General features: G+C 42.2%; 1 protein-coding gene across 9 annotated transcripts in view; it reads left to right on the top strand.

Moving 5' to 3' along the window:
* CLIP1 (CAP-Gly domain containing linker protein 1) overlaps window positions 1-16948 on the top strand; it is a 71515-nt gene that overhangs the window by 48838 nt on the left and 5729 nt on the right. For 6 of the 9 annotated variants that reach the window (XM_054172893.1, XM_054172886.1, XM_054172888.1 and 3 more), the window contains 5 exons: window positions 2955-3092; window positions 4701-4807; window positions 7834-7954; window positions 12939-12991; window positions 15384-15404. In XM_054172893.1, the coding sequence (XP_054028868.1) occupies window positions 2955-3092; window positions 4701-4807; window positions 7834-7954; window positions 12939-12991; window positions 15384-15404 (440 nt within the window). The remainder of the gene's footprint in view (window positions 1-2954; window positions 3093-4700; window positions 4808-7833; window positions 7955-12938; window positions 12992-15383; window positions 15405-16948) is intronic. The other 3 variants (XM_054172894.1, XM_054172889.1, XM_054172892.1) reach the window with 1 other exon arrangement.

The raw sequence follows: 16948 nt of genomic DNA on the forward strand, positions 1-16948 counted from the left end.
AACTTTTGGAAGAGAGAGATGCAGTTGTTAAAGACAAGGATGACGTTATTCAGAAGCTGGAAAGTTCTTGTGAGGCCCTGGCCAGAGAAGTGTCAACTCTGACCGCAGAGAGAGATTCAGCCCTAGGGAAACACTCAGATCTTAATAATGAACACATAGCCTTGAAAAATGAAGTGAACACTCTGTTGCAGACAAGTCAGAGTCTACAGACTGAAAAGGAGGTGCTCCTTAAGAGCATTGAAGAGCTGCATGGGAGTTTAAACAATGCAGTTAGTGAAAACCAAGCATTAAAAGTGAGAACAGAAGAGATGCAAACAGAACTGGAGACTGAGCATAAAGAACTTGAAAAAGCAATGAAAGACAACATGGAGCTGAAGGATTCCCTCACTAGTCTCTCTGGTTATCTTGAAGAAGTTAAAGCCTCAAGAGACAGATCCAGTTCTGAATGTGTTCAGTTACTTCAAGAGAAAGAGGCACTCTCTTCATCAGAACAAAGGCTTTTGGCTGAAAGGGAGGAACTTTTGAGTGAAAATAAGGCAATAACTGAAAAGCTTGCTAAGGCCACAGCAGATGCTGTACTTGCTGAGAAAGTATTCACTGAGAAAATAAATGAACTGAGCTTAGAAAAGGAATCCTGTTCTCAGAAGTTGTTGCAATTTGAAAAGCATAATGAAGCCCTTCTCCAAGAGAAGAAGGAATTGGAGAACAAATACTTAAAGCTTCTTGATGAAAACAAGTCTACTGCAAATGAAATATCTGAAATGAAGAGAGAACGTGAACTGGACATCTCAGCCAAGAGAGCTCTGGCCCAAGAGAATACAATGCTTCAAGGTTGCATTGAAGCCCTCAAGGAGGAGCTTAGTAAGAAGACTCTAGAAAATCAAGAACTAATGGCCTGTAAATGTGACCTTTCAGCTCTTCTGAAAGAGGCCCAGGATGCCAAGACAACATTAGAAAATGAACTGGCTGCTGCATCACATGCTGAGCAGGTCCTGTCATCTACACTGGATACCTGTTCCTCTGAGAGGGAAATTCTGGCCAGAGAGAAGATGGAATTGCAAGATAAGTGTCAGAAATTAAATGGAGAGGTCGAGATTATGAAAGAAAACTTAACCATGGAAAAGGAAGCTAGAAAAATGGACAAGGAATCATTTTTCTTGGAATGTATGGGACTTCAAAGAAACATCAGCTCATTGGAAGAGGACATAAAAATGCTGAGAGAGAAAAATAAAGAATTTCTGACTGAGAAAGATATTTTTGTTCAGGAGCAAGAAAAAACTGAATCTAAACTTGTGGAAGTAGTTAAAGAAAATGAAACCCTCCATGCAGAGACAGAGCAGCTTGCTTCCAGTATGGAACAACTGAAGAGTGACTTTGCTTCCTTGGCTAAATCACACGCAGAGCTCCAGGACATGCACAGCTCTGTCTCTGAGAGGCTAGAAGTGACAGAGAAGGAGAGAATAAAGTTACTTGAGGAAAATGACAGCCTGCTTGCTGAACAGAAGAGTTTGGTCATCATTAAGGAAGAAGCATTAAAAGAGAAAGAGAAGTTCTCCGAGGATTGTAATAAACTGCACAAAGAAGTAGCACTTTTAGAACAAAGTAATAGTGACCTCTCAGGCAGATTGCTGGTATCTCAGGGCAAAAATCAGATGCTGCAGGAGGAGATGAACAATCTGGTTTTGAAACTAAAAGAAATTGAGACTCTCCAGGCCCAAAGGGTAGCACAGGAAAAGGAGGTATTGAAACCCATGGGTAAAGAATCCAGTTCAGTTATACTAATCCTGAGCACTAACCAATGGTTTCCTCTCTGCACTTCTCTGTGCAGTCAGCACTTCAGCTCAGTGTAAGCAGGCTGGAGTTACAGCCTCTCTCCACCTGTGACTTCTAAATCTAAAAGCCAATATTGCCACTGAATGTTGCAAACAACTTCAACTGTGAATAAAAGGAATTTTGTTTCTTGAATCTGGTAGGAGAAATTGAGCAGATCCTTTTCGCTGAAGTACTCTGCAGCTTAAAAGCTAGAGGCAGTAACAGACAAGGCTTTAGATTAGATCTTTGTGCAGTTTTATGTTAAATTACAGCAAACTACAAACGTGAGTTACTCAAAAAACCTAGAAAACAACCCACTGCTCCTGTAAATGTGATTGGCTAAAAAGCAGTGAAAGAAAAGCGTTTAAATTTACATTGCAGGACTTTCAGTCCGTTAAAGACATTGACAATTCTGATGTTCTTTTTATTCACAGAAGTGTTTTATATTCACCACCAACAAATTCTGTAAAGTATTTTGAATTTCAGTGTGGCTTGAAGCCCATGAAATCACTCTGAATACAAATTGGAATCAAGATATCCTGCAGGACTGTCTTGTGCCTACCCAGGAATTTTAATGTGCTTGTGAAGTATTTCCTTTTATGAGAGCATAATGAACAACACTGAAATAGTGTAATAATTGGCTTTATTTCCTGTGTGATTTGTAGTTGCTTTTCAAATTTTTAACATCATTTTTTAATTCCACATTTTCTGAAAAGAGAGCAACCTGTTGGAAGTGAATATCTGTTGAACTACTACTGTCTAAAGCAGTTAGAAATCTAAGTGCAACCACGGTGGCAATCAAAAATCCAGAAATTAAAGAAGAAATGAGCTTCCTTGGCAGTGACACAAGCATGGGGTTATGATCTGTTTCTGCATGGAACTGGATCTTCTCATGTCCTTTTAGTTTTATACTTTATGCAGCTTCTAAATGGCAAATAATTCCCAATTGAATCACAGAATGATAGGGGTTGGAAGGGACCTGAGGGGAAGTGATTTAGCCCAAGCCCAAATCCATATTTAATTGGAAAGCAGCTGGCAAACCATGGAGCTGTGCATAAAGTATTGTGGTTCATCTTCTGCTTTCAGAGATCCTTTTGGTAATACTATTTCTTTGGTTTCCCCCTACCCTCCTTTATATACAGGCTGCCAAAATGGCAGAAGATGTTTTCCAAGCTGTGGAGAAAGTGACCAAAGAGAAGGATGCCATCCACAAAGAAAAGATTGAAACTTTGGCCTCCTTGGAGAACTCCAGACAGGCAAACCAGAAGCTGCAGAATGAAGTAATCACATTTAAATGCTTTTACATGAAAAGTTTTTCCTAGTGTGTAAGGAACAACTCTTGACTTACAAAGAAGTAGGTCGGGCAAGAGGGGATTCTGTCATTTTCCTCCATAATACTGGCTTGTGATGAGTGCACATCGATGGAAAACCTGGCTGCTTTATATAGCCATATGATCCATGGGTTTTTGTGGTTCGTGTAGGGTTTCAAGTACTGTACAGCATATAAAGTTGTGTCCTTTGGTGCAGCAACAACAAAAAAGACAAAGTTCTGGATGCTGCAGCAGGTTTTGCAGATTACAGAACTGATAAACATGAGTTTCACTTGAGGCTTGTGAGCATGGGGTGCAACTTCACACTTCAGTGAAGTACTGCAGAGCTCTGAGTAGCAGTGCTCCTAATCCACAGAAGTTACTGCTCCAATTCTCACCTGGCATGCACTCCTTGCTCTGCACATCCTCTTTGGGATCCTGACATATGTAATGTTGCAGTATCTTCTTTTGTCCACTTTTCTGGTCTGACAAGGTACGAACTCTGAGATGTGCCCCATACAGATACATGAGCACAAAGGTCCCAAAAAACTTCACAGTCCAACATGTACAGCAGTTCCTCTAGGGGCCCCTGTTCAGTCTACATCCTCCCAACAGTTTGTGATGTTTCAGCATTCAAAGAAGGGAAGAATATCCTCACTAATCTCTTCCACGCTCCTTTTAGCCCAGAGTATCTAGTCTAACATTGAGCTGGTGCCTTTCCTGCAGATCTTGAGCATCCTTCAGTGGCTCTTTCACCTTTTGCAGCTCTTGCAGTACTGGGTGGTGAACAGCTGGGCTAACCCAAAGAGCACAGCGTGTGCTGCAGTAGGGGCGATTGCCAACAAGCGCTGGTAACTCCAGAATTATCACGGTGACGTTAACGATGGCAGGAGGGCGTTTTCTGGATTAGGGAAAAAATCATTGACAGGGTCCTGTAAAGCCACGGGAGTGAACAGCTGAAGATTATCTCTTATGTAATATAATGCATTGCTGAACAACAACAAATAAGATTCAGAAGCCTGTGGTGGTTACGCGGTAGATGGCAAGCTCTAGTAGAGATACACAGCGCTTTGTCCCGTGCCACAAGATCTCTGGAAGGAATTAATTTCTTAGGGTTGCAAGCACAAGACCCAGCCTGCTGTTTCTCAGAATTTAAGGTATTGAAAAGCAGAACTTTTTTTAGCAGTTATCTTAGAGGAACAAAGATAAAGCAACAGCTGGTTGTGTTTTTTTAACCCAGTGTAGATTTAAACAAAAATATGCTTTGAGTCTTAGAGCCTTTAAAGTGGAGGTGCTGCAGAGCTTTACCTTTTCTGTCAGGGCATACACCGATTACTGTAAACTGCTCTTCAATGGACTTGGAATTCTCTGTGCAGCTGAAATACAGAAAGTCTCATAAGATTTTGTTGTTGTTAGGCAAATGCTTTTCACTACAGACTGAACCGATTTAAGGACTGAGGATGAAAAATTGGAGCAGCTCAACTCAGGCCCCCATTTTGCTGCATACCTTTTCTGAGTACTACTCCTAAGAACTGTACCATTTCATTAGTCTAATGAGGGTGTTTCTTTCTCTTTAAGTTGGACATGCTTAAACAAAACAACCTGAAAAATGAAGAGGAACTTAATAAATCAAAAGAGCTTCTAAATCTGGAGAACAAGAAAGTGGAAGAGCTTAGAAAAGAATTGTAAGTATTTCAGTTAAATTATTCCTTTGCAGTTAGTTACATTTACCTTTTGGACAGTTGTCTTTCAGTACCTTCCCAATATCCTCACTTATAAAGCAGCTATTAGGACAGAATTAAATACGAGTTTGTCGTATATAAAACTTGAAATCACAATGTTGCTTGTCAATTGCCGAAGGGTATTGAAGCAAATCCTTCACTCCAAGCATTGTTTGACACAATTTGTTGGGGGAAATAGAGTTCTGCCACTTGAGGGCAGTAGATCATGTTAAAGGCTTTATTATAAAGAAATTCTGTTTGGTTTTAATGGCAAGTACACTTAGAGGGTTAAGTAGCTTTTAAGTGGCTTTCTTTGTATAAAATCTAGTTCTGCTTTTTTCACTGATGGCTTTATCCAGTTTATTCCTATTGCCCCACTACACACATGCTTTCTAACTCGTACAATACAAATGCCATATGTAGTATGTAAACCTAGAGTTAATTGCTTTTCATTTGAGATGCTTCATATCACAAATTACCTCTCATAATGATGTGTAACAGTGTGCACAAACAAATTAGCTGCAAAGCACCTGATATAGTTTGTCTTGTGGAGTCTCACTGTATCAAAGCTTTGTTGCATCACTGTGAATAAAAATCCCAGTTACTGCTACCCTACAGTAGCTGCTGTTCCCCCAGCTGTCAGAGAGACAATGCATTAAATCTGTTCCCACCTGCACTCTAAGAAGAAGTTCTTGAGTCATGGAGTAGGAGCTGGACTGAGAGCTAACAGCAGCTTTGACTAATTATTATTATTGTGAGTCATATAAGTAATTTTGTGACAGTTCTTAACCACCGCTCTGGGGTGAAGACAAGGGCACAAAGGAAATCAGTACACAGAATTAATGCTGAGTTTCTGTATGACTGACAGGTTTTGCTGCTTGCTTTTAAATCCCTGCCTGCTTGTATAGACAGCAGCCTCCTCTGAGAAAGGCAGGCTTTAGTTCCATGGGCAGTTACTGCCTGCCTCAGTGCTCATGGGAAATGCAAAGCGAAATAATTATTTCCAAACTAGTTGCTGTAATGGTAGAACAGCAAGGGGCTAGCAGGCTCTGCTGTTGTGGGAAGACAAAATATGTTAGACTGTAATTTGTCAAGCAGAAATTATTTCCAGACGATCCTTCCTTGAAAATCTCCAGCACTGGAAGGTGTTCTCATGAATCCTGATCACCTTCTGGGGGTTTTCAATCTTTTTTTTTTTCCTTAATGTTAATTTTAGTGGTAGAGTGTTGCTGAGTGTGGTCTCTAAATATCAGCGGTCAGAGATGTGGTGGATAAGTGGAAGCTTGTCTAGCTGTTGTTTGTGTGTCACCTTGTTTTCATCAGTGTAAGGAATTAGCCTGATAATGAGCATTTCTTGATGAGCAGTGTTGTGAATGGTGAGAAGCCCTTTGAGAGGCTGGCTGCTGAGGGCAGTGCCCTGGCCTTTGCAAAGGGGAGCAGAGGGAAATGCTGCCACAGGAGTCATGACTGTAGGTGGAGACATGCCGCTGCCTCTAGAGCAGCGAGGGCATTTTGGAGGCAAGAGGGTGGCGTTACAGGGACGCTGGAGTCCTTTGTGAAAGAGCCTTCATGTTAAACTAGGATGAAGGCAGGCAGAAATACCAGCTGTATGTTATGTACTTATTTAGTCCTGCTTACTGTCAAGTATTCAGTTCCTTGGCATTAAACACGAAGGAGCATGTCGCACAAGTTGACCCCAGCATTTAGTGTGCTTATTTACCAAGCCCTGAATCTGGACTTCAATGCAGAAAGCAAAAAGAAGAGAACAGGTTGGTGCTGCAGTTCAGCAAACAATCACTGTTAAAAATAGGAATGTTCCTGTCTCGGCAAGCAGCTTCATACCAAGAGAATTTGAAGCAGTGTTCAGTGGTGTGAGCTGGCTGGTTTAATCCACTCTAGATTGAATTGGAAACTGGTCAAAGTGAGACCAGACATGAATAAAGGGTTGGAAAACCTTGGGCATATTAGGTGCTGAATTCAAAAAGTGACCCACACTTCCCTTTGTTTGAATGTGCCCAATGACAGACCACAGACTCCTTGTATTTCAGAGTGCTTGACTACATTTCTGACTTTGGGTTCTTCCACCTCCCACAGTCATAAAAGTATTTTTAATACTCCAGTCAGGGTTTAACTGTGTAATTCTGGTACACAGGAGTGCTGAGGCTCCTCATTATGAAAACAAAACACAGTGATAAGAATTATTGCTCTGTGAAATGAAGGGGGGTTTATTATTTCAGAGACACTGTCAAATCTAAGAACGTGTGTCAGTCGCTTCTGTTACAGGCAGGGACGCCAAATACTCTATTCCAAAATGTGTTGAAAATAAATTTGCTTGAAGGAAAGCACACATTCCAGTAGCAACCTTGGCTAATGGAACACACAAATCCATCCTCCTTTTTTTTTCCCCCCCCCTTCAGCTTTTGTTTTGTCTCATTTTCAGTTTTGTATCTGTGAAAATAACGCAATAGATCAGATACATTCCTGCTTTCCCTCCTGTGCTCTTGCACATTCTGGTATGTTTGGCTGTCAGACCTTGTAGGAAGTATCTGAGTATTTAAGGAGTAACTGTGAGCTTTTTTTCTTTTTCCACCTCCTTTTTTTTTTCCCCTCTTTTTTTTTATTGCCCTTGTGTTTAACCAGTTCTCATGTTTTACCTTTGGCTGCAAAGTTCACTTCTCAGCAAGTCCAGGCTGTAAACCTCGCCAACACTCTTGTCAAACCCTACTGTGTTTTTCTAAGCCCAAGGGTTTCCAAGTCATTGGAGACACACAGAACTCCCAGACTGAAAGGAAAAGGAGTTTTGTGCCACTGCAGCTCTTCAGGGTTAACCCTGCCCCTGTGCCTCTGCGGTATAGATGTCACCTTTATTATAGATCCCATCAGACACGTGACCTAGATGTATTTTTCCAAGCTGTGAAGCTGAAGCTCTCCCACAGTTTTTTCTTGCCTCTCTCGTTCCTATGGTAACGATGCACTCTCTGTCCTCGCAGCGAAGCGCTGAAGCTGGCAGCAGCTCAGAAGTCCCAGCAGCTCGAAGCTTTGCAAGAGGAGAACGTGAAACTTGCCGAGGAGCTGGGCAGGAGCAGGGACGAAGTCACAAGTCACCAGAAGGTAGAGTGGCCACACTGTTTCTGATCCATGGTGAAGGTGCTGCATGTGCTGTTTCCGCTGCTGCCAGGCTGCTGTTGCACTGCATGTTTGTGCTTGAGAGATGAGTTGTGCTGAGAGTGTTTTACAATAAATTTGGAAGCCACCTGCACTGGGAGGTTAGAGCTGCAGGATAGCAGAAGGTTATGTAACGCACGAGGGATATTAGGAGGCTTGGGAAAGAGCATAAATTAAAGATACTGGAGCCTAATGTATTAACAGACACTTGCTATTTCTGTCGGCAGTCATTTTGTTACACAACTGTGGAAATCTCCATCTACTCAGTACTAAGGAACTCTGGCTGTTTAATCTCCTTATTCCTGCTCTATCTTCCCACTGGAAAAAAACAACAGTATTTAGGATGCTTTTTAGAATGCTATATAAGATTACTTGAACTGTCTCTAAAACACGCTCTGCACGTGTGTGCTTTGCTTAAACTTCATACTATGCACGTACAGGAGCAGCGCTGCAGGCAGGCAGTGGCTGCTGGAGGATCACAATCAATGTGTGGTCGTTTGTAGGAGAGAAAGGGACTCAAGTTTGTATTTTTATCTTTTACTGTTATGTTTCAGTGTGTTGTTGGAATCTTAAAGCATGGGCTTAGTTGCACAGCTTGCAACACTGATACTTTCCAAAAGAGAAATCAGATTTACAGCCATGAAATGTGGTGGGGTTTAGCTCTTGTGGAGCAGGTCTAGTAACAGCCACACCAGGAAGATGCCTTTGGAAGATCCAGACCAAAAGCAAAAACATAGAAGACAGAGGTTTATATCTCTGAGATGGCACTTGTGCAGAAGAGGGGTGTGCCTGTTCCCAGTGGCATTGGAACAGATCTCTTCCATCCTGCAACAAAGCCTAATAGTTTAAAGCCAAGAAGTTGCCTTTTTCTCAAGGCTTCTGTTTGGAAATACTGAGGATGGATGACTAGGGATCTGGGCAGTTTCTGAACCCTTTTGGCTGCTGACAGGAGTAATGCACGAGCTGCTTCATCCTAAGAAGCCTTTAGAGATGATTAACAAGAGTCCCAGACGTGTGGGCTCAACCACTGACTCATGCTGCATCTGAGTAGTGATGTGGTAAGAGAAGGCTGTCATCCTAGGCAGCCAGTGGGAGCTCTGCTCACCACTCCCACATATTTTTCTTAAATTATTTCAGCATCTTTGAGGCAACCTGGCATTTCCAGCAAGAGTTGTAACTTCAGTAGGATTCAGCAATGTTGGTCAAATCTTTCTGCCTGCACCCAAGGGGAGGGGTCCGTTGGCCCCCGAGGCATAGGCTAGCAGTGGTCACTGTAACCTCAGTCTGTGGACTCCGTTGTTTCCAGATGAGCTTGTGATGGAATCCTGCTGTCTGCCTCCTGCCTACTGTGGATTCTTCAGCAGGGATCTTTCTCTCCTTGCCAGGACAGACAGCTGTAACCTGTGGTTAGTCATCCTGCAGATTGGAATATTCTTGGTTCACTTGCACTGTTACCTTTCTGCCCATGAGTAGATAGCTTCAAGATCAAAGATGTGCAAGATTCACTAGAGCCTGGAGAAACAGTCTGTTTGCCTTCTTCAGCCATTGGTGCTGCATTATGTCCTCTTCTGGAGGGTGGTGTAATCTGAATCTGGGAAACGTGGGAATGCCATCTGTTCATTTCCTAAACATAGTATGTGGGCCATGGTGTCTTCAGGTCTAGTGAACTATGTGGCCTGCTAAAAGGCTGGAAGAGGCATTTGGTATTCCAGGGAGCTCTGTAGTGGCAAAAGGAACAAAGGCAAAATGATGTCATTTAAAATGCAGGTTTCCTGCTGAGCGTCACATAATTGAGTGCAGCTCCTCTCCACTCAGTATTGTGCAGTTCTTGGTGGCACATGAGACTCACCTGCCCAGAACTGTCCTATTTCCTGGTTGTGCCTAAAAAACACTCCCTGTCTCATCTGCAGCTTGTAAAGTACTGAGCATCCTTTTCAGAATGATAGAAACCTGCTCTTCCCCCAAGGAGCAGGACTTCTGTTACACTCAGTTTAGATATTACCCAATCTAGACTTACAGTCCCCTTTTCCACTCTTCTTGATTCACTTAATGAACCAGCAGGAGAACCAGCAGGAATACCAGCTGGCCTTTAGGATTCTCACACAGATAGCTCCATCTTGGGCCAGCACAGGCTCAGGCACCACCTCTGCTTTGCTATTCCTCAGGTGAATGTACACCATGTCCAGGCACCACGCTGCAGCATGCTTTGGGCTTCCTTGGCTCAGGCTATGTGGGGGAAGTGAAAGCTTTGAAGAATTGTTCCATTCAGTTTTTGAGAACAAGTGTCCGTGGTGACAGGAGGTTTAACACAGCAAGATCACTCTTAGAGCTGTGTTTTATGCAGTGGATGCTGAAAGATTTGGACAGTAGGGAGGGAAGCACAGAATGCAGCAGTGCTTCAGCCTGTGTGAGTTTATCCAACTGCAGTAGGAAAGGTAGCAAAGATGTTGTAAGGATTCTGAGCAGTCGCTATGGTAACTCTGTAAATTCTGGTGTTTCTCAACTGGGTTAGGGAATCTGTGGCTGCCTGTGACACACTTTGCAAAATTAATGAATATTCGTTCATGAATGATTTATCCTGACAGCTAAAGGTTAAAGTGTCTTGTACTAAAGATGCTGAGGGGTGCTTTTCTATATTGATCCATAAGTAATTAGCTGTTTGTAATTAGTTAAAGATCCCCAGTCAAATAAATACTGAGCTCAGGGAACTTTTCTAGTTTCAAATTATTTGTTGTGGAGTTTGGGGAGCTTCAGCCTCCAGCTTCATTGAAAAAAAGTGTGGAAACACTCACTCAGCTGATCCATCTTTTATTAAAGGTATGTGAGAAGTCTGCCCTGAGGGTAATGAGAGAGTGAGCAGACTCCTGAGGCAATGCTGATGAGAGAAGGGGTGTCCTTTGTCCTCTTCTACCAGAAAGCTGATGAAGGTTTGATCCACGGCTCATGCAGCTGCAACAGGTGTTCAGAAGCTGCACAACTCCCCTAACATCTTGTTCTTTACTCTTTCTCTCTTTTAAATCTGCTTCTCTCTTGGTCTGTACAACTGTCACTCACCTTCCCAACCAGGGAACTGAAAGGGAAAAGAAATGCGGGATTTACACTCACAGTCTTGGAGCACTCCACAAATGTTGAAGGATTTTCCAAGCTAAGCAGGCACCACAACCTTTTCCTAAAAGAAACTGTTTAAAGGGGGGTGCATCAGGCCTCTCTGTGGTGACCAAAGTATGAATAACATCAGTAAGAGGATTTTTCTAATTGCAAGTGGCAGTCAGAAGCATGAGCAGCAGAAGTTAAACGAGCCTGGGGTGAAACAAAGCAGTTTGATTGTGGAACTTGGCCAGGTTAGTGCTGCACAGTGTGACCACAGAGAAATGCTGGTGCTAGTAGAGGCAGAGCAGTCCAAAAAACCAGCTGGAGAAGAGATTGCAGTGTGAGTCTAAAGAGGAGAGAGGCCACAGAAAATAGATGTCAGAGTCAGGTGTGGAGAGCAGCTCAAGAGCATGCAGGTCATTGGGGTTTGCAAGTGAATCATTTCTCAGAATTCTCATATTCTTTTTTCCTTCCTTTTCTTTGTCATCGTTTTGTGGAGATGTCAGTTCAGAGAGGCTGCCTCTGTAGGAAGCAGACAAAAATTCTCAGAGGGAGGGGGTATACTTTGTGCTGCTGCTGAGCTTGCTGGCTTTAATTTGCCTGCAGGAAAAACATGGCTGTACCCCATAGTGCTGTGGCTGCTCTGCAGTCTTACAGTGGTCACTTTCCTTGAGAGGGACAACTTGATTTGCTTTAAGACTAGTTAATGTAAGTCTCTCTACACTCTTCTGGTATCTGGTTTTCATATCAATGAAGTTGTCTGATTAGGTCCCAGCAGAATGATACCAATTAATCTTGAACTGGGAAGGCTTAATAGCACTGTAATACACGTGAGGAGAAGGTAAGTTGTCAGAGAATGTTGAGGAGACTGTTTATCTCTTCCAGTCTTGGAAGCTGGCAGACAAGCTTCCTTCTCATCACAACTTAATGTTTTCTCTGCCTGTCTGTGCCAAACTTGAATGTCTGCAAAGTGCTGAAAGTATTTAGTAAGAAACCATTTGCTGCTGTTCCTGGGACTCTGAGGTTTCCATCATAAATGTATGAATGAACCCTGAAAGCTTGTGAAATCCAGAGATTGCCTTCAAGTCACGGCACAGGTAGTTGCTACTATAAGCAGCTCTGCAGGGCAGTAATTGCTGCATTTGGCTATGGAGTAAAAAGAAAGGAGGAGGTGGTGAACACTGGCTTGAAAAAAACTGAATTCCTTAACCTTGTCAGAAGTTCAGTTACCCCAGTGTTTCTCTGATGGGGCTTTACAGTTTTGTTGTTAGGCAAATTGTGGTTGGCTGTTTTGTGTTTCCTGAACCTACCTGTGCCTGTCCGTTTCGACCCCAAGAACCTGCAGCAGCAATGTTTTCAGTTGAGTTACAGGTTTAGGATATGGTAAGAGGCACCAAACCAACAGCTTACAGGATCAATAATTTATCTCTAAAGAACAGGACAGTAACAAATACAGAACAGCACTGCCATTATCCAGGTTAGAACAGCAGCAAATCCAGTGATTCATCAATAAACTTAACACCCAGGTGCCCAAAGTGTTCTCTGATTTTTCTTGCTTGTGTATGGGGCCTGGAAATACAAATCTCGCACCCCTCTTGTGTGCATAGGAGGGGAAAATAACTATGTCAAGTAGTAGTAGCCCCTCACTAGCTAATAGTCTTGGTCACTGAATATGTTATGGCTGGATGTGTGTGTTGTCCTAGTTGCAAATTGATGTCCCTGAGGATTTTTAGGCTCTGTGGCCTCTCCCACATTTGTTTCATGATGGTAATGATTCTCTGATATTAAGGAAAAGATCCTTAGTGTACTAACTGTAGTCTGTTTTGTCCTTGTGTTTTAGCTGGAAGAGGAAAGATCAGTACTCAATAACCAATTATTAGAGATGAAAAAGAGGTAAGTTGTTTGTTCTGATGTGTGTTTAACTATAAAGTCTGACAGAACACTTCAAGCCAACACTAAGAAAAAGGTTTTTTGAATGTTGTATCACAGTTAAGTGTTGAGACTGTTACACACATTGGATTATAGATGGTATCTTCTACATTTTCCTCATTAAAAGTGAGAGGGAAATGTAACTGTGTTAATGTAAGCAGTGGCATTTACCATTTCCTCCTGGCTGTGCACCTTGTGTGCTGTAGCAGTTCTTTTTGTTTTCAGTAACCAGTTTAGTGTTTGGTTTTAATCTGTTCTGAAATGTTGAATTGTCCCTCAGTCTGATAAAAAAGCATCATGCAGATCTAACCCATCAAGGTCTTGAGGAATAATGGAAAACCACAGTGCTGCTGAGGCTTGCTATTAAAAAAACCAAAAGCAGCACTCGGTGGATTGTTGTCACAATCTGGGGCTCTTGAGCTGCTTGTGGCAGTGGTTATTGCAGTTCATTCAGCACTGTTCTGAAGTAACCAGGAGATTTGTCCTGGGTGACTGGGGCATCCATCTGTAAACTGTGCTCTTCAGTAAATGGTCCCGAGTACAAAATTTACTGTCCTTGTGCAGTATGTGTATGGAAGGCTGATTGGCTGAGGGCCACGATGTCTTCAGGAAAATGTGGGCTTTTCAGAAGTAGTTACATAAATCCTTGGAAAACAACACAGCTCTCCATGACACTAAGTGTGTTCCAGGACAAACAAACAACCCCTGTTAAGTTCCTGAATTTATAACGGTCAGAACAAAGAACAGTGAGTGCTATCTCTGCACATCCTTAGCTCCTCAGGGTTAGGCACTGATCCCTTTTTCATTCTCTATGAATCTGTTATTTGGGAGGTGGGTCATGTTTTGCTGTCTCTCTCACTCTTCCAAAGGACAACAGGCACATGGGGCATGGCACAAGATAAAGCTTCCTCAGAGAAATGTAGTAAGAGTTTGGTCAGGTTTTGTAGAGAGGCAAGTCAAGAACTGAACCTCCAGCTTTAACCAGCCTTACAGACTGGATCACTCAAGAATAGAATAAATTTAAGTTACTTGAGATGAGGTGAAGGAGAACTTAGGGAGGGAAATCTTCATCTGGTGTGAAGACCGTTTGACATCCATCAGTATGGTTACAACAACTGAGGGTCACCTCCAGCAGGAGAGATGTGGGGGAAGGGAGGGAAAAGGAGGCTATCAGTGCTGCTGACAGTTTACAGCTGTTTGTAGCCTGTTATTTATAATGTGTTAAAATGTGAATTTTAAATAGTGGAACTCCTGTAAGTTACTTGAGTGAAAGGAGGGAGTGGAGACCAAAGAGTGATTCAGTGTGTCTCCAACTGTTCCGTTTCACAACATGCATTTTAAAAGACAAATGCTCTAGTAAATTATAAAAAGAAAGATGTGTGGCTCTGATTTTCCTTCTGTTTTTACTCTATGAGCTGCCTGAAATAATCTAGATAATTATTAGAGTGAAGTTTAACATTACTTGACCCTCAGTCGGTTACACTGAGATGCCCAAGGTTGTGACTGGCTTAGTGACATTCCTCAACAGTGTTGAATAAACTCCAATACAAAGGATAAAATAAGTGACAGAAACAGTCACTGAAGCAGGACAGCAGGAGTCAAAATCCACCTGCAGGTGATATTAGTTGCTAACAAAGTAAGTTAGGCTAAATGAAGAGCTAATTAAATAAGAAAGTCTCTCTAAACTCCCGGATTCCACTGAGGTTGGTGAGGAGATGAACAATGATTTCTTCCTTTTGTCTCAAGAATCTGAGATCATGAAAAAGAGATTATTTTGGTTCAGTTAGGTCCAACTCCTAGCAGTAGTTTTCTCACCTTCCACCCACATGAATTCTCTTCCTTTAGTTTAGCAACTCCCTCTACAAAATGGTCCACCTAGGGGTGTCAGGAGCTGGACGATTATGAATCTAAGGGGGTTCTGTGTTACCTCAGCTCGTGAGGTCCATTGTGGGTTGTTAACTGTCTTACTGTCTTTGAGCGTGCGCTATTTCTCAATACTCATCTCATTCCTCTCTCTTCCCTTTCCTACCCTTGCTTCCTTTGCTCTATCTGTGTGTCTTTACTGGTAAGACTCAAGAAAGTCTATCCACGTTACAATAAATAATTTTTTTCCTGTTTTTGTTTTTTTTTAAGTAAAGTCATTGTACATATTTTGGCTGCCTTTGTCCCTTGGTGTCTTGCTTTTGTTTTGTAAAAACACTCAGCTCTATAGATAGAGATAAAGGGGAAAAAAAGTCTCTATTTTTTACCAAAACCAAAAAAGCCTCTTGGTGCACATTTAGTTCTTCCTTACAGTACTTTGGATTTCTACTCCATGTTTCTAACATGTGGTTCTTGTTATCTTGCATTTTTAAAGCTTGCCCAGTAACACTTTAAGGTATTTGCTTCATTCTTAGAATTTCTTACTTTTGTAGTAAGGGAAGAATCTGGGTGATTTTTTATTATTTTTTTTTTTAAAGTTTTGCTTTCTTTTCATGTCAAAACAAAACAAAAGCTTCTCTCCCCCATGGGCTTCCACACACTGCTCAAAACATGGGTTAACCTGCTCAGCAAAGTGACGTTAATACGGCATGTGAAATGACAACATTACTTCTGTTGTTGGTTTGTTTTAGTCTCTCCTGTCACACACACATTTTGGCCTTGAGCTGGCAGGGGAAAAGTTAAAGTTCACCAAATAATTCCCCCCCCCCCCCCCCCCCCCCTTTTTTTTTTTTCCTGAAAAAGTAGTTCCCACAAGAATTTTCTTGCAAGTTATCACTAGGGAGTCACTCCACATTCCACACACGCTCCTTATGTTTACTTCTCTTACGTTTACTGAAGCTGGGGCAGACTCGGCTGATGCTGGAAGCGAACTGTGATCCACACTTACGTATCTGTAAGTAGTGACGTGTCTACTGTATTTGTAGGCTTTCCAGTTCCAACAATTTCAAGGGCCTGCAGCTGGAGCTGTAAAGCACAGTTCCTGGAGAGACTGCCCTGGAAAAAAACAACCCAATGCTACAGTACAGGGACCTTTTCCCCCCGCCCCTTGTTTTTTCCCCTCTTTTCTTCTCTTGTTCTTCTCCCCTTGTGTAACAGTATTCTACACTCCTATCTTGAATTTGCAAATAGTATCTCCATGCTCAGAAAGTGTTTGCCTTTTTCAGCCACTTAAGTGTTGTGGTGGCTGAAACCAAGCCAAATAAACGGCAAGTTAACCATGTTTGTACAAAACACACGTTTGGTCTTGATCTCTGAGGTGCAGATCTGACCAGAAAGTGGAAACAGTGGCGAAGTAACAAGCTCTTGAACATGAGATGAGTCACTGCGGTTTCCGTTTGCTCTCCTACAACAAAGGGAAGCCCAGGTGAAGTCTCAAGTACAGCAGAGCTTGTAAACAGCAACTTCCAGATGTACTTTCCCATTTCCCCAGCCTTAAGCAAATGTTGGATTTGCCACTGTGGACTGGAGAGGGGAGCTCTGGAAACATGGTGGCATGTTTCTTTCCCACACCACCACCCTGCGCTTTTGATCCAATTCCACAAAGTGTTTAAAAGCATGGGTTGGACCGGAGCACGTGTGTAACCCTGCTGAGGAACAGACTGCTGCCATGCTTTTAATGCTTTGCTGAACTGGGATTGGTGAGCAGATCTATTAAAGTTGGGTCTGTTAAAAGATAAACCGAAAACCTGAGTTTTATTAGCAGGGTATAACTTGAAGGCAAGATCATACAGTCTGCAATTCATTGTGTTTCTGCTTATATTAATTCTCTCATTGTAAAACTATACCAAAGCCAAAAAACACCCTTTTGGTTCTTATTTGGTAGCTGTATCAGCTTTTCTAAACCCCAGATTCTCCACTTGCTGTCTTCATTCCCAAGTATAATCTTAACAATGAAAGAATTGCATTAATTGTGCTCTCATTGTTGAGTTTCCTGTTTAC

The sequence above is a fragment of the Dryobates pubescens genome, chromosome 25 (genome assembly GCF_014839835.1).
Source record: "Dryobates pubescens isolate bDryPub1 chromosome 25, bDryPub1.pri, whole genome shotgun sequence".
Lineage (NCBI taxonomy): Eukaryota > Metazoa > Chordata > Aves > Piciformes > Picidae > Dryobates > Dryobates pubescens.